The 21,155-nt window shown below is 49.6% G+C and overlaps 1 protein-coding gene across 3 annotated transcripts in view; it reads left to right on the forward strand.

The window, feature by feature from the left end:
• LOC147108162 (phospholipid-transporting ATPase IC-like) overlaps nt 1-21,155 on the forward strand; it is a 152,601-nt gene that overhangs the window by 43,071 nt on the left and 88,375 nt on the right. For all 3 annotated transcript variants that reach the window (XM_086004682.1, XM_086004681.1, XM_086004683.1), the window contains 2 exons: nt 4,388-4,479; nt 11,032-11,145. In XM_086004682.1, coding sequence (XP_085860808.1) covers nt 4,388-4,479; nt 11,032-11,145 — 206 coding nt within the window. The remainder of the gene's footprint in view (nt 1-4,387; nt 4,480-11,031; nt 11,146-21,155) is intronic.

Consider the following 21,155-nt stretch of genomic DNA (forward strand, 5'->3'; position numbering starts at 1 on the left):
TTAGCAGAGGTCTGAGAGGAGTTGGTACTGCTTGTCCTCAGGGCTAGGGTTTAGTGCATGACCTGAAGACATTAGAAAAAGAAGAAAGGAATTAAAGAATCTACTTGTGGTGCAATGAATACCAACAAATATGAAATTGTTTCAGAAAGCTCAGTGATAGCACTCTTGCCTCTGAGTCAGAAGGTTGTGGGTTCAAGTCCCGCTCCAGGGCCTTGAGCACAAAATCTAGGCTGACACTCCAGTGCAGTACTAAGGGAGTGCTGCACTGTCAGAGGTGCCGTCTTTCAGATGAGACATTAAACCGAGGCCCCATCTGCCCTCTCTGTTGGACGGAAAAGATCCCGTGGCACTATTTCGAAGAAGAGCGAGGGAGTTCTCCCCGGTATCCTATCCAGTATTTATCCCTCAATCAACACCTAAAAACAGATTATTAGGTCATTATCACATTGGTGTTTGTGGAATCTTGCTGTGTGCAAATTGGCTGCCACTTTTGCTACATTGCAACAGTGACGACACTTCAAAAAAAATTGGCTGCAAAGCACTTTGGGACGTCCTGAGGTCGTGGAAGGCGCTATTTCAAAGTCACGTGATGTAAGGCTTCAAAATGCTATTAGTAGCTGCTGGATTGTCCTGTTCTACTGTTTGAAAAAGAACAGCAGCAAGAGAAGCCTCATTCATGCTGCGAGCACCGTGGCACTAAAGGGGCCTAAGCTTGGCACAGCTGTCAGACACTCTTGGTAAAGTGATCACCTAACATTGTGTAGCAAAGCGCTGTGCCACGGAGTGCTGGGGTGCAGGTGACGTGTAAATAATTCACCACCTGACAAATTCCTGATTGTAGACTGGCCAAGTACCGAGCAGAGGCTCGCCGTTCTTCCACAAGAAGTAAGGGAAAAGTCTCTGTGGATGCAGCTGTGCCCCTCACAGCAGTCCATCACGCAGCAGTGCTGGCCAAGGCTCGGATAGGGTCACACGATGTGAGATGGGCAACCTAACAGAAAAATAACAGGGAGATATTTTTAAAAGACTGTAGGGCTGGTAGCATAATGGAGGCAGTACACGACTGTTTACTATTGCTTGCAGATTTAATACAAGGGCGAACAGCAACACTTTTGAAAGTATTAATAATAATAACAGGACATGGCAGGGCTCGGAAGCCATCCACATGGTCATGTTTCCATACTGCTTTGTGAATTGGTTCAGGATATAAAAGTTCAGCATGGATTCCTTGGTTTGAACCATGGTTTGTGACATGCGATCGCTTGGACCGCTCTCGTGAGCTGGTTTCCTGGTTCTTTTCACTGTACCTACCTGTGGAAGGGTTATTGTGCAGTCATAGATTCATAACATTCATCTCCTGTATTTTTGTACTTATCTGAAAGTGGTGTGAATTGCACCAGCATTATAGAATAAGGCTCTTGTTCTGGTTGTTTGAATTTTGTTCTCAACACACAACCAGAGCAGATATTAAATACTGTGGCTGGCACAGCGTAAGACTAATTTACTGGACATTTGATCTAACGTGCTTTGTTTGGGGCACAATCACTAGTACAGGAAGCACGCAAAGCCCCTGCCATCTAATACTTTACAGCCAGCCTGTATTTCATTGTGGCGTGTTGCGCTGTAACAGTGTGGTTACAGTATGGATTTCAGAGTTGTCCCAGCTTCGAGCAATGCAGAGTTATATTGCTGGCTCCGCATTGCTGTCTGCCCAAGCAAATGGAGGAAAATTTAAATTCTTAATGTAGCAAGAAATGAGTGGGTCAGCTATCACTAAAGAATTAACTAACTGAAGCAGTGTGAGACCTCTTTGCAGTGGCCACTTGCCACGATTCGACCGCAGTGCCTTCAATCCTACGTTCTACCGCCTGGTGTGCCTTAATGTTCACTGATGACTGCACAATGTTCAGCCCCATTCACAACTCCTCAGATAATGAAGCAGTCCATGCCTGCATGCAACAAGACCTGGACGACGTTCAGGCTTGGGCTGATAAGTGGCAGCTAGCATTCGCACCGCACAAGTGCCAGGTAATGACTATCTCCAACAAGCGAGAGTCTAACTACCGCCCCTTGACATTTAATGGCATTACCATCGCCGAATCCCCCACCATCAACATCCTGGGGGGTCATCATTGACAAGAAACTCAACTGAACCAGTCACATAAATACTGTGGCAACAAGAGCAGGTCAGAGGCTAGGTATTCTGCGGCGAGTGTCTCACCTCCTGACTCTCCAAAGCCTTTCCACCATCTACAAGGCACAAGTAAGGAGTGTGATGGAATACTCTCCACTTGCCTGGATGAGTGCAGCTCCAACAACACTCAAGAAGCTCGACACCATCCAGGACAAAGCAGCCCGCTTGATTGGCATCCCATCCACCACCTTAAACATTCACTCCCTCCACCACCGGCGTACCGTGGCTGCAGTGTGTACCATCTAGAAGATGCACTGCAGCAACTCGCCAAGGCTTCTTCGGCAGCACCTCCCAAACCCGCGACCTCTTCCACCTAGAAGGACACGGCAGCAGGCGCATGGGAACACCACCACCTCCAAGTTCCCCTCCAAGTCACACACCATCCTGACTTAGAAGTATATCGCCGTTCCTTCATCGTCACAGGGTCAAAATCCTGGAACTCCCTACCTAACAGCACTGTGGGAGTACCTTCACCACACGGACTGCAGCAGTTCAAGAAGGTGGCTCACCACCATCTTCTCAAGGGCAATTAGGGATGGGTAATAAATGTCGGCCTTGCCAGCGATGCCCACATCCCATAAACGAAAAAAAAAATGCACAACTGTAATCACTTTGTACCAAAGGAAAATATTATAGCTGACCTGTTCATTCCAGAATGCATCTTCAGAGACCGGCAGAGTGTTGCTGACCATTTCATATATAATACCCTGATTACATTCCTAATTTTGAAATATTTACATCAACCTTGAAATATTAGTCTATACATTTTATGCCTCATGCTGCGAGTTCCTTGTGCAAGGCTCTGAATGATGCTGTACTTGAGGTATTGTAGATCCATATAACAGACAGAGTGTGGGTTTGATTTTCATTCTTTACACCAGCTGATGTTGCTCACAGTGAAAAAAGTGAAAGGAAATTTAGGATTTTATGAAAATTGCGATTGCTGTAATAATTGACATGAGATTCTCTTTGTATTTTGTAACTTACCTTCAGTCACCTTAAAGTTGTCTTTCGTTTAAGTAGTTAAGTTAATTTTGTTTTGTCCTGTGTGTTTTATTTGGTGCTACCTAGCATGGCAGAACAGTAGGAGCTGGTACTGGGGAGAACAGTGGGAGGAGGTAGTGAGCAGGGAAAAGCAGTGAGGGTCAGTATTGAGCAGGGGTGAGCAGTGAGAGTCAGTAGTGAGCAGGGGAGAGTAGTGGGGGTTAGTAGTGTGCAGGGGAGAGCAGTGGGGTCAGTAGTGAGCAGGGGGGTAGCAGTGAAGGTCAGTAGTGAGCAGGGGAGAGAGCAGTGGGGGTCAATAGTGAGCAGGGGACAGCAGGGGAAGTCAGTAGTGAGCAGGGGAGAGTAGTGGAGGTTAGTAGTGAACAGGGGACAGCAGTGAGAGTCAGTAGTGAGCAGGGGAGAGTAGTGGGGGTTAATAGTGAGCAGGGGAGAGCAGTGGGGTCAGTAGTGAGCAGGGGGATAGCAGTAAGGGTCAGTAGTGAGCAGGGGAGAGAGCAGTGGGGGTCAATAGTGAGCAGTGGGAGCCTGTAATGAAAGAAAGAAAGACTTGCATTTATGTAGCACCTTTCATGACCATCGGATACCCCAAAGTGCTTTACAGCCAATGAAGTACTTTTTGAAGTGTAGTCACTGTTGTAAAGTATAAAACGTGGCAGCCAATTTGCACACAGCAAGCTCCCACAAACAGCAATGTGATAATGACCAGATAATCTGTTTTAGTGATGTTGATTGAGGGATAAATATTGGCCAGGACACCGGGAATAACTCCCCTTTGAAATAGTGTCATCGGATCTTTTGCATCCACCTGAGAGAGCAGACGGGGCCTCGGTTTTAATGTCTCAGCCGAAAGACAGCACCTCTGACAGTGCAGCACTCCCTTAGCACTGCACTGGAGTGTCAGCCTAGATTTTTGTGCTCAAGTCTCTGGGGTGGGACTTGAACACACAACCTTCTGACTCAGAGGCCGTGGTGCCAAAGTTAACAGTGATCAGAATAGATGAGGCTTTACAAGCATTGCACTGCACTGACCAATGGAAGATTTCTAGAAATGAAGCTTTGTCCCTCCTCAGTACAGAAATGTGCACAAATCAAATGTAAAGAGGGAAGAATACAAGAAAAGCAGCAGGTAATAGGAGAAATCAGTAGATAAAACACAAACTCAATGCACATTGATTTTCTACCTTCCAGACCATACCTGGGAAGTCAAGGCTAACAACAAGAGCTACCACACTCAAATCAAGGAACCGTTCCTCTTCTGCTTTAAGAAAAGGAAATATGCTGTAAGTCTCTTCCTTCCCTTTCACGTGGAATAGTCCATGCTGATTAACTGGTGCCTGATATTTTGTGAAAAGTCTTTACTGCTAGGCCCAAACCTCATATTACAGCCGGGAAATCACTCAGAGCTGCTCCTGGTTAAATGTGTAAATGGGGTTTCCGCTGCACTTCCAGCAATGCCAGGGGGAAGCTTCGAGGATATTCCTGGCCTGTATCCTTAATATTTCCAATTATTTTAAATTGAATATTTTTGCATTTGTACAGCTGTGACGAAAAATGCTATGACTCTGGAACTATTTTTTGTGTGGTTGAACTGTAAAAGTTGATAATGGACTGGGGATGTCTAGGTGACCCACAAAGTTAGTTGTAGACCAGCGCCTTCACTCCCCTGCCAACATTTTTACAATTGCCGCTTCTTGTAGTTCGAATCACGGAGAACGATATCTGTGCACCGCCTCCCTTATCCTGATAGCAGAACTGTAAACCTGTGAAAACAAGCACCATGTGTGTAAAGGCTTAAAACACAGCACCAGATTGCACAGAACATTGTCTAAGACACTGTATAAATCTAATGGCTTTAATACTTATAACTGAATGGAATCTGTTGTTTCACAGATTGGAGCTTTAAGTTGGATTTTAATAGGTTGCTTGTGGATCTTGTGCACGGGCAAGCGGAAACAATGGGGATGATTTTCCTGGTTCACATTGCCGGCAGGGGAGCCTCATCCACCGGCATCATGAACCTGGGCAATCACCCTCAGTGAATCCATCTTTTCCTGTAGCTTGCTTCAGATGTGGAATTAAAGAGTACAGAGTGATGTGATTGCAAGCAGACCACAGGAAGAATTAATCTAGTCATAGAGTCATAGAGTTATACAGCACAGAAAGAGGCCCTTCGGCCCATCGCGTTCGCGCCGGCCATCAAGCCCTATCTAATCTAATCCCATTTTCCAGCATTTGGTCTGTAGCCTTGTATGCTATGGCATTTCAAGTGCTCATCCAAATGCTTCTTGAATGTTGTGAGGGTTCCTGCCTCTGCCACCCTTTCAGGCAGTGAGTTCCAGATTCCAACCACCCTCTGGGTGAAAAAGTTTTTTCTCAAATCCCCTCTAAACCTCCTGCCCCTTACCTTGAATCTATGCCCCCTTGTTATTGACCCCTCTACTAAGGGGAAAAGTTCCTTTCTATCCACCCTATCTATGCCCCTCATAATTTTGTATACCTCAATCAGGTCCCCCCTCAGCCTTCTCTGCTCCAAGGAAAACAACCCCAGCCTGTCCAGTCTTTCTTCATAGCTGAAGCGCTCCAGCCCAGGTAACATCCTGGTAAATCTCCTCTGCACCCTCTCCAAAGCAATCACATCCTTCCTATAGTGTGGCAACCAGAACTGCACACAGTACTCCAGCTGTGGCCTTACCAGCGTTTTGTACAGCTCCATCATAACCTTCCTGCTCTTATATTCTATGCCTCGGCTAATGAAGGCAAGTATCCCATATGCCTTTTTAACCACCTTATCCACCTGTTCTGCTGCCTTCAGGGATCTATGTACATGCACACCAAGGTCCCTCTGATCCTCTGTCTTTCCTAGGGTCTTACCATTCATTGTGTATTCCCTTGCCTTGTTAGTCCGTCCAAAATGCATCACCTCACACTTTTCAGGGTTAAATTCCATTTGCCACTGTTCCGCCCATCTGACCAACCCATTTATATCGTCCTGTAGCCTGAGGCTTCCTGCCTCGCTATTTACCACCCCACCAATTTTCGTATCATCTGCGAACTTACTGATCATACCTTTTACATTCACATCCAAATCATTAATGTAGACCACAAACAGCAAGGGACCCAGCACTGATCCCTGCGGTACCCCACTGGACACAGGCTTCCAGTCACAAAAACAACCTTCCACCATCACCCTCTGCCTTCTGCCACTAAGCCAGTTTTGGATCCAATGTGCCAAGGCACCCTGGATCCCATGGGCTGTTACCTTCCTGGCCAGTCTCCTATGCGGGACTTTATCAAAAGCCTTACTGAAATCCATGTAAACCACATCCACTGCACTACCTTCATCCACACACCTAGTCACCCCCTCGAAAAAATCAATCAAATTGGTCAGACATGATCTTCCCTTGACAAAGCCACGCTGGCTATCCCTAATTAATCCCTGCCTCTCCAAGTGGAGACCAATTCTATCCCTCAGAATTTTTTCCAATAATTTCCCTACCACTGATGTTAGGCTCACTGGCCTGTAATTCCCTGGTTTAACCCTACTACCCTTCTTGAATAATGGTACTATGTTAGCTGTTCTCCAGTCCTCTGGCACATCCCCTGTGGCCAGAGAGGTTCTGAAAATTTGTGTCAGAGCCCCTGCAATCTCCTCCTTTGCCTCACATAGTAGCCTGGGATACATCTCATCAGGGCCTGGGGATTTATCCACTTTTAAGCCTGCTAAAACCGCTAGTACCTCCTCCCTCTCGACGCTAATATGTTCAAGTATATCACAGTCCCCCTGCCCGATTTCTATGTCCACATCGTCCTTCTCCATAGTGAACACAGATGCAAAAAATTCATTTAAAACCCCACCTACATCCTCTGGCTCTACACACAGTTTGCCACTTTGGTCCCTAATGGGCCCTACTCTTTCCCTAGTTATCCTCTTGCCCTTAATATACTTATAAAACACCTAAGGATTTTCCTTTATTTTGCTCGCCAGTGTTATTTCATAACCCCTCCTCGCTCTCCTAATTTCTTTTTTAAGTATCCCCCTGCACTTTTTATACTCCTCTAGGGCTTCCTCTGTCTTTAGTCCTTTGTATCTGCCAAAAGCCCCCCTTTTTTTCCTAATCCATTCTCGTATATCCCTTGACATCCAAGGTTCCCTGGGCTTGTTGGTCCCACCCTTGACCTTCACGGGATCATGTTGCCATTGTACTCTCTCAATTTCCTTTCTGAAAGACTCCCATTGCTCCGATGTGGATTTTCCTTCAAGTAGCTGATCCCAGTCCACATTGGCCAGATCCTGCCTTATCATATTAAAATCGGCCTTCCCCCAATTTAGAACCTTTATTTCCGGTCCATCCTTGTCCTTTTCCATGACTACCTTAAATCTCACCGAATTATGGTCACTGTCACCAAAGTGCTCACCTACTAACGCTTCTACCACTTGCCCGGCCACATTCCCTAGAATTAGGTCCAGTACCACCCCCTCTCTTGTAGGACTTTCTACATGCTGGCTCAAAAAGCTCTCCTGGATGCACTTTAAGAATTCTGCAACCTCTAAGCCTTTCACACTCTGACTATCCCAGTTAATATTGGGGAAGTTGAAATCCCCCACTATAATTACCCTATTATTTGCACACTTCTCTAAGATTTGCCGACATATCTGTTCCTCTATCTCCCCCTGGCTGTTTGGGGGCCTATAGTACATTCCCAGCAAAGTGCTAGACCCCTTTTTGTTTTTAAGTTCAATCCATATGGCCTCATTAGAGGAACCTGTTAATATATCATCCCTCCTTACAGCAGTAATTGTCTCCTTAATTAATATTGCGACACCCCCTCCTCTTTTACCCCCCCCCCCCCTCTGTCTCGCCTGAAGATTCTATACCCCGGAATATTGAGCTGCCAGTCTTGCCCCTCCCTCAACCATGTCTCCATGATAGCAACAATATCATACTCCCATGTGTTCATCAACACTTTCAGTTCATCCACCTTATTCGTAAGACTCCTTGCATTAAAATAAATGCCATTTAGCCTTGCCCTACTCCCTTGTGCCGTTACATATTTGCTCTGCCTTCCAGTCTGACTTATTTTTTCCTCTATGTTTGGCTGTACATCACCCCCTATTATAGCTCCACTCTGTATCCCATCCCCCTGCCAAGTTAGTTTAAACCCCCCCGAACAGTGCTAGCAAACCTCTCCGCAAGGATATTTGTCCCATTCTGGTTCAGGTGCAACCCGTCCGACTTGTACAAGTCCCACCTTCCCCAGAAGCAGGCCCAGTAATCCAGAAAACTAAAGCCCTCCCTCCTGCACCAACTCTTTAGCCACGCATTCATCTGCTCTATCCTTCTATTCCTATACTCACTAGCACGTGGCACCGGGAGTAATCCAGAGATTACAACCTTTGAGGTCCTGCTCTTTAGTTTGCTGCCTAGCTCCCTAAATTCTTGCTGCAGGACCTCATCCCTCTTCCTACCCATGTCATTGGTCCCAATGTGAACCATGACCTCTGACTGTTCACCCTCCCCCTTCAGAGTGCCCTGCAGCCGTTCAGTGACATCCTTGACCTTGGCACCAGGGAGGCAACAAACCATCCTGGAGTCATGTCTACGGCCACAGAAACGCCTATCTGTTCCCCTTACGATAGAATCCCCTACCACTATTGCTCTCCCACTCTTTTTCCTCCCTTCCTGAGCAGCAGAAGCACCCCTGGTGCCAGGAAGTTGGCTGCTGCTGCCTTCCTCTGGTAAGTCATCCCCCTCAACAGTATCCAAATCGGTATACCTGTTTGAGAGGGGGATGTCCACAGGGGACCCCTGCACTACCTGCCTGCTTCTACTGCTCCGCCTGATGGTCACCCATTTCCCTTCTGCCTGTGCAGCCCTTACCTGCGGTGTGACCAACTCACTAAACGTGCTACTCACGACCCTCTCAGCATTGTGAATGCTCCAAAACTCATCCATCCGCAGCTCCAGCGCCGCAATGCGGTCTACTGGTAGCTGCAGCTGGATACATTTCTGGCACACATGGTCGTCAGGGACACAGGCAGCGTCCCTGAATTCCCACATAGAGCAAGAGGAGCATAACACGGGGCTGGGCTGTCCTGACATGACTTACCCTTTAATTAATTTAAATTAATTCAATACCACCAATTAAAGATATACACTAGGGCACGTGTATGGTTTACCAACAGTCCCCGCTACACCAGAAAGACCTTAGCAACTATAAACCAGAGTTAAAGTTTAAAAAATAGAGAAATACTTACCAACCAATCACTTACCTGCTCCCTGGTGACGTCACACTCTGATTACTTTTTACCTCTCTCCCCGCTGCTGAGTTGGTATGCCTCGCTGCTGCCGCCGCTTTTAAGACTCACCTCCGGTCGCTGTTCTCCCCCAGGTCCAGCCGCTGTGGTTTATTTACATGGTTATTAAAAAAATATTTGCACAGATTAGCTCCAAATGAATTTGCCAATTATAGCTGCACGTTGATCATTTGTTCAACCTGAGTTAGCACAATGTGCCTGTGCAGGGTACAAAGCAACAAAAGCTCTACTCCGCTACCTCACTCTCTCAGCTGGGCCACAGTTCCACTGGCTCTAGTCATTCTCTGGTACAAGCAGTCATTCTTCACGTGTGAGCTTGGACATTGTGTGTCACTGGGCTATACAAGCCTGGGGTACCCCAGCTGAGCCGGACGCTGCCCTCACCTAATGTCCATGCACGCTGCAACAGTGGCCACTGGATAGCAAACAGGAGGGGGTGCTCTGGATATTTATTGTTCTTCTTCCCGCTCTCCCTAACCTCAAGGACAATTGTAGCATGCATACTGCCTGGCAATGAAAGGCTAACTCAGAACAGAGCAGAGATTGAACTTCTAGGACCCTCTGTGCTTATGACCCAGTGCATGCCACACAGTGCATTAACCCAATGAAGTATCGGAGGAGTTGAAAGTTAATTAAAATATAAATCCTGGTTTTACTTGTAAGGTTACTGACATGAATCAGTCATTCATGAAAGAAAGACTTATGAAATAATACTGAGCAGCCTGCGGGTGGCGCTGTCCAGGGAGAGTATAAATACTCGGGCACGGGCCCAGCTTGCGCAGGACATTCTTAACAGGAACTAGTGAAGGACACAACTAGACCTCCATGTTGTAAAACAGTTGATTAAAGCTTTGTTTAACGCTTAGACCAAGTGCCTAGTAGTTTTCTTACGTCAGTTATTCTTATCAAATATAATACAATACAATAATGACTTAAATGTCTCAGTCAGTGGTTAAATGGCAGGATAAGGGAGTGATAGACTGTGGGAATCTCCTTTATCACCTTTGAATAAAGCTGCGATGTCAGTAAAACAGCAACCTTGATTATGGTTGCGGAGAGGTTTCCAGCTCAAAACCATTTCATGTCATCCCCAGGCAACAAAAGGGTGTCTGACTCAGCTGGGAAAAAGATAGACTATTCTTAAACGAGAGAGGGAGACAGAGAGAGTTATCAGTTATTACTGACTCCAAATTTCAAGCTATTTTCTTTATATTTTCTTTACTAACAGTAATTGTCAGTGGGTGTTAGGCACCACATTCATTAATGCTTAAAGATGGAAAAGGAACAAAGGTTAAATACAGAAAAGGCAGATTCCTAGAAAGCTGTACAATCACTGCTGAAGAGTTAGTTTGTTTGACTAACATTGACAGGTTTTTGAACATCAACTCCAAAATGCCGGCACAGCTAAGGGTTTCCCTCAATTAAGGGACAAATCATTAATTGTGTATATTATGAAAACGCATGTTTCTGTTACAAGCATCTTGCAATCATCATTTTAATATATGTTTATTTTCAGGACAATGAAATTAAGACTTCTAAATACAATGTTATTACATTTCTACCTCGCAACCTGTTTGAACAGTTTCAGCGAATTGCTAATTTCTACTTCTTGCTTATTTGTATCCTCCAGGTAAGATCTGCCTGACTGATCATCTCTATATGTTACATTTTGGCAACATTAAAAAAAAATTGGTTGGAACAACAAGGGAAATGCATTCCTCGTGTGAAAGCTCATTGCTGTAATGCATTTCTGTAACCAAATTTAATCACAGGTTAAGAACGTAGATCAGTTAAACACTGAATGAATCCTTAGGTGGGGAGGAGCTCATTGCTGATGAGGGTCAGAGTCAAAAGTCAATTCTAAAGTTCTGTTCACATGTAGAATAAGATGGATATTCTATATATCACCTGTGACGAAATAATGAATAATGCACACTACACAAAATGATTGCCAAGGAAAATGCATTAGGGTGTGCAGATAGAGTGAGAGAATCTATGGCCTAGAATTTCCTTGGAGTGAATTCTGTCGCTGTTGCGCCTTTAAAAAAAAAATCTTGCGCCCGCTGGTGGCCGACAGAGGGAATTACACCCAAGGTTTCCTGGGTCTGCTCTTTTGCATTCCCATTGGTGCAGCCATTGACGTAAAATCCATGTAAAATGGGTGTAAGCAGCTGAACTGAATGGAAACTCCTGTGCAGCCTTCAAAAACTGTTCAGCCTGCACACTTCAGCCCCACGACCCTTCTGTGCAGCACGAGGAACCAACCAACTGCCACAATCCTGGCCCCAGGTGGCACTTAGAAGGAGCGGTGGAGTAAGTGATAGAAAGGTACATGTGGGAGGCAGGGGAAGCATGGTATTAGGAAAGAGCAGGGTGGATTCTGTGCACTTTGCAATTATTGTATTAAAATAGACTGTGCACCGACATAACACTTTATTATTCATGGAGGTTAGAGTCATACAGGAAAGGGTGCATTCATTCGGTGCTGAATATTCACTCAGGTGATAATCAGTGTTACCTTTAAATTTTTTTTGGGTGCACAGCCCCTTTAAGGGGCTGAGCGGCCCATTCAAAATGCCACGTATGCGCGTTTTTTCCTATTTAAAAGCTGGTGAGCCGGCTGTGCGGGAGCTGCAGAGCGCTGCGCGGCTTAAAGGGGCCATTGGTTATAATTACTGGCACAGTCAGGTACAGGCAAAAAGGGCTGGAGTGCTGTTATGCTTTATGATGGGTAGTGGTTTGGGGGAATGTCCCTTTAATTGTCATTGGGCGAGCAGGTATGGCTGTGGTGTCAATGGTAGACAGTGCTCCACAGAAGATGACAAGCGCCATGCAGTGAATGCTGCCTGAGTCTCTGTTGCTGCATCCCATGGTGCTTCACTTCCTCCATGGTAAGAGAATGTCCACAGGGAATGTCACACCTGCTCCTGAGAAGCCCTGACTGTGTGGCAGGGGTGAGCGTCCAAATATCTGCCGGTGGTGTAACTCTGTGCAAAGCAGCCAGAAGCAAGTGCAGGTGCGTAGGGGCAGAATGGCAACAACAACAAAAAATTGCTTGAAAAAGTGTTTCCCAGTTGCAGAAATCTGCATTCAAAGTCAGGAACTCCTCACTTCTGCCTTGATCAGCTGCTCCTGGCACCTGCTGCACCCCCCAAAGCTCAGCTTATTTTACCCAAAGTGTTGAGCAATTCAAAACCCAGGAAACACGCAGCTGCTACATCATTGGCTCCCACTCTGACATATTATGTAAATAAAGCTGGTTGGGACTTGGCGGGCAGATTGCAGGAAGGCTCAGAAAGCACCAGGGAATTTGGGAGTAGTGTTTTAAAGGTGTACATCGGGCTGAAATAAATTTGACCCCATCCTCGCTCAGAAAGATTCCTACGCTGTTTCTGCAGTGCTAATGCACTGAAAATGACGAGGAAATTCACCCGATAATGCCCATAGAAGTGACACAGATCTAGTGGTGCTACCTGGTCAGTTTTCCCACAGAGCTGTTTTTCTTTTCAAATCGCAGATTGAAAGTTTTAAGTGGAAGGGCTGGATTTTCTCAGCCCCGAGGAGGTGGGTATGGGGGCGGGACTGCCGGTAAAGTAGAAGAAAGTGGGGGCGGATGGCAAACCCGCCCCCATCCCGCCTCCGTGCCCTTTTGCCAGGAGGCGGGAAGATGTGCTGCTTCGGGTCCGGTCTCCTGGAGGCGGGAAAGGGATTAAATCCTTTTACCTGCCTGTTAACAGGTAGTTAACAGGCAGGAAAAAGGATTCGTCCCATTTTACCTTTTTAGGTGAAGGCTTCCCAACCTCGGAGAACCCCGCTGGGTTGGCGCAGTCGAGTAGGAGGTCTGCAGGGGTCGGAGGGACCTGAAAGTAAGATGTAGAGCTGAGTGATGGGTGCAAGTGTAGAGTGATAAGTATGTAAAGTGAGTGTTAAAAAATGTCCACTTACCTTGGTTTCTGCCTACAGCCTTCATCCGCTCTGGATCGGGAGTCCCGACATCCTCCTTGTCAATTTTACAGACTGGCTGTTGGATCCTCTGAACCAACAGTCATCTGAAATCTACAAAGTTGAAAGGTTTGATGAGTCCTGAACACAAGGTCTCATCAAACTACAGAGAATGTCAGTATTTGACAGCTTCACAGAGCTGTCAAATGCTCTTTCAAGAGGTCTTGACAGATAGCAAGTCAGACGTTGACGTGCTCTGTCAGTGACTTCCCCCTAACTGGCCTGCTGAGCCCGCAGGGCAGGCTTAACAAGGTCAATCAGGGGAAAATCCCGCTGGTTGGCCAGAAGATGATGGAGGTGGGACATTGACCCGACAAGCAGCAGTCCCGCCTCCAACTCGTCTCCATTGAGAAAATCCAGCCCATAGGGTTCAGAAGGCAAGCCCCGCCCCAGGATTTGAGCAGATAACCTAAGATGGCACTTCTAAGCTGGTACTGCGAAAGTGCTGCATTGTTGGAGGTGCCAGTCCTCAGATGAGATGTTAAGCTGAGGTTTCGCCTGCCTGTTCCTGTGGTTCAAATGAACGTTAATGATCTCATGGCACTATTTTCAGAAGAGCTGGGCATTCTCCCGGTATTCTGGCCAACATTGCACCCTCAACCGATGCAATCAAAACAGATTAATTAGTCATTCTTTTCATTGTATGTGGGACCTTGCTGTGCACAAATTGGCTGCTGCATTTGCCTACATGACAGTCACTGCACTTCAAAGTAATTCACAAGATCACAAGGTAATTAGGGATGTGAGATACTATCAGATCCTTAGTTCATCCAAAAGGAAAATACTGCAGATGCTGGAAATCTGAAATAAAAACAGAAAATGCTGGAGATACTCAGCAGGTCAGGCAGCACCTGTGAAGAGAGAAACAGAGTTAAATTGCAAGAAGTGTCCAGGGCCCCAAACACCCCTTCCAGGTGAAACAGCGATTTACTTGTACTTCTCGCAATTTAGTATACTGTATTCGCTGCTCACGATGTGGTCTCCTCTACATTGGGGAGACCAAACGCAGATTGGGTGACCGCTTTGCGGAACACCTCCATTCAGTCCGTAAGGGGGACCCCGAGCTTCCGGTCGCCTGTCACTTTAATTCTCCGCCCCATTCCCACTCAGACCTCACCGTCCTTGGCCTCTTGCATTGTTCCACTGAAGCTCAGCGTAAGCTCGAGGAACAGCACCTCATCTTTCGATTAGGCACTTTACAGCCTTCTGGACTCAACATAGAGTTCAACAATTTCAGATCATAACCTTGGCCCCTATCATATATATATTTTTTATCCACACTTTTTGTTTGTGCTTCTTTTCTTCTCACCCACATGGCAGCTGTCTTTCATTCTGCCAGCGCATTTGCCTACATGACAGTCACTGCACTTCAAAGTAATTCACAAGATCACAAGGTAATTAGGGATGTGAGATACTATCAGATCCTTAGTTCATCCAAAAGGAAAATACTGCAGATGCTGGAAATCTGAAATAAAAACAGAAAATGCTGGAGATACTCAGCAGGTATCTAGAGCCATCCTTTGTTTCTTAACCTGTCCCATTACCATCTCCTTTTGCCTTGAATATCTCTTAATGTCTCTTAACCTCTCCTGCCTTCTATCCTATCACAGACCTCCCCTTTTGTTCTTTCATCCCCTCCCCGCTTTCCCAGCCTCTGCACTTGCTTAAAAATCTGTTCCATTTCCTGCTTTTTTCCAGTTCCGGCGAAAGGTCATCGACCTGAAACGTTAACTCTGTTTCTCTCTTCACAGATGCTGCCTGACCTGTTGAGTGTCTCCGGCATTTTCTGTTTTTATTACCTTAGTTCATCCATCCTGAATGATAAATATGGTACTTGTATATCATTAACTGACCACTAGATGGCCCACTGATGGGAGCAAGCATATTGCAGCAATCACACTTCTTTTGTACAATAGCAAAATACTACGGATGCTGGTAATCTGAAATAACAACAGATGGGAGGATTCTAGAGGGTTTGGAAATAAAAGCAACTAATTAATACCACACCAATATGAGTGTTTATTCAGACGTAACACCAAAGTAACCTAAATACACCCCATTGCAGCATCAAATTGGTTCTTGAAGGATTGGAGGGTTTTTACTTCCACTTCTCTATCTAGAAGTCCATATTTTATATTGATCACTCTTTGTATGCAGAAGAACATTCTGATATCAGTCCTAAAGGTGCTTTTCATTAGCATGAGCCTACTTTTCCACATTTAATGTTAAGTTATATTCCAGATGATCAATTCCAAGTTTCTCCTCTCTCCTCTCCTTTCCTGAGGAGATCCGCTGGGAATTACCTCGGGACTTCTCCCGAAAGGCTGCTGTATCCTTGGCGGGAGATTGCCCAAAACTCCGTTTGGCACCTGCATCCGGAGCTTCGGCTGACATTTTGCTAAAGAACCCATCGAGGATATTCCTGGCCACTGACTCTTGCTTGGATATAGTTCCATGGGCACCAGCCGCCCCCCACCCCCACTCTGCACCCTCTCCTCCATGCCCGTCCCCCCCCCCTCCACCCCAAGTGGTCATTCATGTATGAGCCAGGCAGTGACGGATAAAAGCTGTGAGACCCCACTCCCAGCAAGAAGGGAGCATGGATTGGAGAATTGGGTGCAGAAGACACTGAGCACGATTCACCGTGCTCCTGATTGCAAAATTAACCCTTTATCAACAGGCTATTTGAAAGAAAGACTTGCATTTATATAGCGCCTTTCATGACCACCGGACATCTTAAAGCGCTTTACAGCCAATGAAGTACTTTTGAAGTGGCGTCACTGCTATAATGTGGGAAACGTGGCAGCCAATTTGCGCACAGCAAGCTCTCTCAAACAGCAATGTGAAAATGACCAGATAATCTGTTTTTTGTTATGTTGGTTGAGGGATAAATATTGGCCAAGACACCGGGGATAACTCCCCGACAATGAAGTATATCATATCTGAACTGATCTTATCCATGCCCACAGCAGCTTCTAACAGGGCGCTTCTGCATAGCGACCAAGAGTGGGAATGCTCCCAGTTTACTTCTTCTTCTATTACTTCTGAGGGGCTTGCACTGCCTCAACTGCTGCCCGGGCTCAAATCAGCTAATTCAGCACAGACAGGCAATTGAAACCGAGACCTTCTTACATCAGGCAGAAGCTTTACCCACCAAGGCACTGTAGAACTAATGGCCCAGAAATTCGGGTCTCCACGGGTGAGTACGCATGGGGTACTCACCCGTAGGCCGAATGGAAGTGCCGGTTTTCTGCATGCACTGCGCATGCACGGGAAACCAGCACTTCCGATCCCCTGAACGAAGAGGTTCAGAGGTCAAACGCACGCGCAGGAGAGGCTGCACATGCGCATCAAACTTACGTTTTTTTTTTGCAGGTTTTCCCGGGATCGTAAGCCTGCAGGATTTAGAAATGTAAAAAGCAGACGTAAGGCCTGCTTTTTACACGGTAAGTGGTCAATTAATTAAAATTAAAACATTTTTTCCACAGGTTTATTATTTTTAAATACTTTAAAGCCTGGGGCCCTTCCGCGGCGGTAAGTAGACCGGTAGCGCTGCGCCGGCACCGATGACGTCATCGGTGTGCGCAGCATCCCGGTTGCCGTGGTAACCCGGCCCCAAGCCGAAATTCAGTTGCGGCCGCCTCGCCAGTGGCAGCCGCAACTAAGACTCCGGCAAACGAGTGTTGCCGGAGTCTGCGCCGGCGCTTTAAGGAGGCGCGGCGGCCGGCCGCTTTCCCACCGGCCGCCTGCCCGCAGCTCCCTCCCCGGACTTCTCCCCCCCACCCCCCCCCGGAACAGATGCAAGCCCGGCACTTGTCCGAGGTGCCGGGCTCATTTTTGAAGAGATTTGCGCGGGCCGCGGCCGGGTGCAGGCAGCTCCTCCTTAACGGAAGGAGGAGGCCTGCACTTCCCGAGCCTGCCGCACCGCAGCGGGCGCCGCAGCGCCGGAATAGCGCCGCAATGCGGCGCGTTGCACCAGTTTTCAGGCGCTAAAACCCTTCAGTAGCGCCGGCAGCCATTTGGGCGCGGCGCTACTGAATTTTTGGCGCGCGCAAAGGGACTTAGCGCCGGCGCTAACTTCCGGCGCTAAAGCCCTGGCGCAGCGCAAACTCAATTTCTAGGCCTATGTGTTTTAAAAGCAACGTTTTTTTTTAAAGATGCAGAAAGCGGGAAAAAGAAAGGAAAAGTTTGGAATCAAGATGGCGGCGACTCACCTCGGTTCAGAACGATAAGGCCCAGCCACACACGCACCGATTGGCCCGGCGGCACACGCCAGCAACCCGGCGTACGATTGGTCGAGCTCGAGGTCACTCTGTCGCTAATGAGCGGATAATGAGATGCTAATGAGCGGAACGTTGAAGGTTTTTTGGGATACCGCGGGGCGTGATTTTAGCCCGGCCGAAACGTAAATACGCTTAAAACCGTCTCGGAAGCGTAAGCTTTCTTTGGAGGTAACGCTGCGCGTAGGTACGCCCTGTAACTTTCGAGCGCATAGCCCGACAGACGCACAGGCGATGACAGACAGAATGACAGACAGACAGAATGACAGACAGACAGATGTACCGATTTATATATATAGACTAGCTGAAGTGCCGGCGGTGCCGAGGCTTTTTCGAGGGCATGTTGTTGTTGGAAGAGAGAGAGAGAGAGCGATTGGGGGGGGGGGGGAGGGAGGGAGGGCGGGGGGGGGAGGGCGGGGGGGAGGGAGGGAGGGCGGGGGGGGGGGGAAGGGAGGGCGGGGGGGAGGAAGGGAGGGCGGGGGGGAAGGGAGGGTGGGGGGGAGGGAGGGCGGGGGGAAGGGAGGGGGGAAGGGAAGGGGGGGAGGGGGGAAGGGAAGGGGGGAGGGGGGGGAGGGGGGAAGGGGGGGCGGGGGGGGGAGGAGGGGAGGGGGGGACGGAGGGGAAGGGGGGGAGGGAGGGGAGGGGGAGGGGGGGTAGGGAGGGGGGGAGGGAGTGGAGGGTGGGGCGCGGGGGGGAGGGAGGGGAGGGAGGGCGGGTGGCCCCCCCCCCGAGGGTCGCGGCCCCCCCCCGAGGGTCACGGCCCCCCCCGAGGGTCGCGGCACCCCCCCCACCGAGCGTCGCGGCACCCCCCCCACCGAGGGTCGCGGGCCCCCCCACCGAGGGTCGCGGCCCCCCCCCGAGGTTCACGGCCCCCCCCCCCCGAGGGTCGCGCCGCCCCCCCCGAGGGGTCGCGGCCCCCCCCGTGGGTCGCCGCCGCCCCCCAGCCCCCCCCCCCGAGGTGAAGACCGCCGATTGCGGCTGTGCGAGACGGCCGGGGGGGCCGGTTGCCAGGGGTGACGGTTGACGGCTCAGGCAAGCCCCCGCCCCCCCGGCCGAGCCAGAGAGAGACGCCGCGTCTCAGCTCCTGCTGCGCGCTGTACCCTAGCGGCGCTGGGCTGAGGCTCGGCCCTCCAGCCTTCGAGTGGGGGCCGGGAGGTGCCTAGCTCGGGCGTGGGGTGCGAAGGGAGAAGCCGAGGCTTCGAGGCCTACCTGGAAAAAACGGGGAAAGGTAGGAAAATTAATGAGATTAGATAAGTTAATTCGTTTCTAAATCTTTTAAAAAACAATATGTGTTTTAAAAGCAACGTTTTTTTTAAAGACGCAGAAAGCGGGAAAAAGAAAGGAAAAGTTTGGAATCAAGATGGCGGCGACTCAGCTCGGTTCAGAACGATAAGGCCCGGCCACACACGCACCGATTGGCCCGGCGGCACACGCCAGCAACCCGGCGTACGATTGGTCGAGCTCGAGGTCACTCTGTCGCTAATGAGCGGACAATGAGATGCTAATGAGCGGAACGTTGAAGGTTTTTGGGATACCGCGGGCGCGATTTTAGCCCGGCCGAAACGTAAATACGCTTAAAACTGTCTCGGAAGCGTAAGCTTTCTTTGGAGGTAACGCGCGCGTAGGTACGCCCTGTAACTTTCGAGCGCATACCCGACAGACGCACACGCGATGACAGACAGAATGACAGACAGAAGTACCGAATTATATATATAAGAAGATAGATAGATAGATAGATAGATAGATAGATAGACTAGCTGATGTGCCCGGCCGTGCCGAGGCTTTTTCGAGGGAATGTTGTTGTTGGAAGAGAGAGAGAGAGCGACTGGGGGGAAGAGAGAGAGCGACTGGGGGGAAGAGAGAGGGGGAGGGGGGGAAGAGAGGTGGAGGGGGGGAAGAGAGGGGGAGGGGGAGAGCGGGGAGGGGGGGAGGGGGAGGGGAGGGGGTGAGGAGAGGGAGGGGGGAGGGGAGGGGGGGAGGGGAGGGGGGGAGGGAGGGGAGGGTGGGAGGGGAGGGAGGGGGAGGGGGAGGGCGGGGGGGAGGGTGGGAGGGGGGGAGGGGGATGGTGGGGGGGGAAGGGAGGGGGGAAGGGAGGGGGGGGAAGGGAGGGGGGAAGGGAGGAGGGGGGAAGGGAGGGTGGGGGGGGAAGGGAGGGCAGGGGGGAGGGGAGGGGGGACGGGGGTGGGAAGGGAGGGGGGAAGGGAGGGGGGAAAAAAGGGGGGGAGGAGAGGGGGCCCCCCCCGAGGGTCGCGACCCCCCCCGAGGGTCACGCCCCCCCCCGAGGGTCGCGGCTCCCCCCCCCGAGGTGAAGACCGCCGATTGCGCGCGCAGCAGGAGCTGAGACGCGGCGTCTCTCTCTGGCTCGGCCGGCGGGCCCGGTTGCCAGGGTAACCGTGACGCTGACCAAGCCCCGCCCCCGGGCCGAGCCAGAGAGAGAGAGATGCCGCGTCTCAGCTGCTCCTGCTGCGCGCAGCGCGGCCCCCCCCACGAGGGTCACGGCCCCCCCCCGAGGGTCGCGCCCCCCCCCGAGGGTCGCGGCCCCACCCGTGAGTCGCGCCGCCCCCCCCCCCCGAGGTGAAGACCGCCGATTGCGGCTGTGCGAGACGGCCGGGGGCCCGGTTGCCAGGGTGACGGTTGACGCTCAGCAAGCCCCGCCCCCCGGCCGAGCCAGAGAGAGACGCCGCGTCTCAGCTCCTGCTGCGCGCGCACCCTAGCGGCGCTGGGCTGAGGCTCGGCCCTCCAGCCTTCGAGTGGGGCCGGGAGGTGCCTAGCTCGGGCGTGGGTGCGAAGGAGAAGCCGAGGCTTCGAGGCCTACCTGGAAAAACGGGGAAAGGTAGGAAAATTAATGAGATTAGATAAGTTAATTCGTTTCTAAATCATTTTTTTTTAAAAACAATATGTGTTTTAAAAAGCAACGTTTTTTTTTTAAGACGCAGAAAAGCGGGAAAAAGAAAGGAAAAGTTTGGAATCAAGATGGCGGCGACTCACCTTGGTTCAGAACAATAAGGCCCGGCCACACACGCACCGATTGGCCCGGCGGCACACGCCAGCAACCCGGCGTACGATTGGTCGAGCTCGAGGTCACTCTGTCGCTAATGAGCGGATAATGAGATGCTAATGAGCGGAACGTTGAAGGTTTTTGGGATACCGCTGGGCGCGATTTTAGCCCGGCTGAAACGTAAATACGCTTAAAACCGTCTCGGAAGCGTAAGCTTTCTTTGGAGGTAACGCTGCGCGTAGGTACGCCCTGTAACTTTCGAGCGCATAGCCCGACAGACGCACAGGCGATGACAGACAGAATGACAGAATGACAGACAGACAGACAGACAGAATGACAGACAGAAGTACCGATTTATAT

This window comes from Somniosus microcephalus, chromosome 13 (assembly GCF_052327205.1).
Source record: "Somniosus microcephalus isolate GS21.2 chromosome 13, FLI_Smic_1.0, whole genome shotgun sequence".
Lineage (NCBI taxonomy): Eukaryota > Metazoa > Chordata > Chondrichthyes > Squaliformes > Somniosidae > Somniosus > Somniosus microcephalus.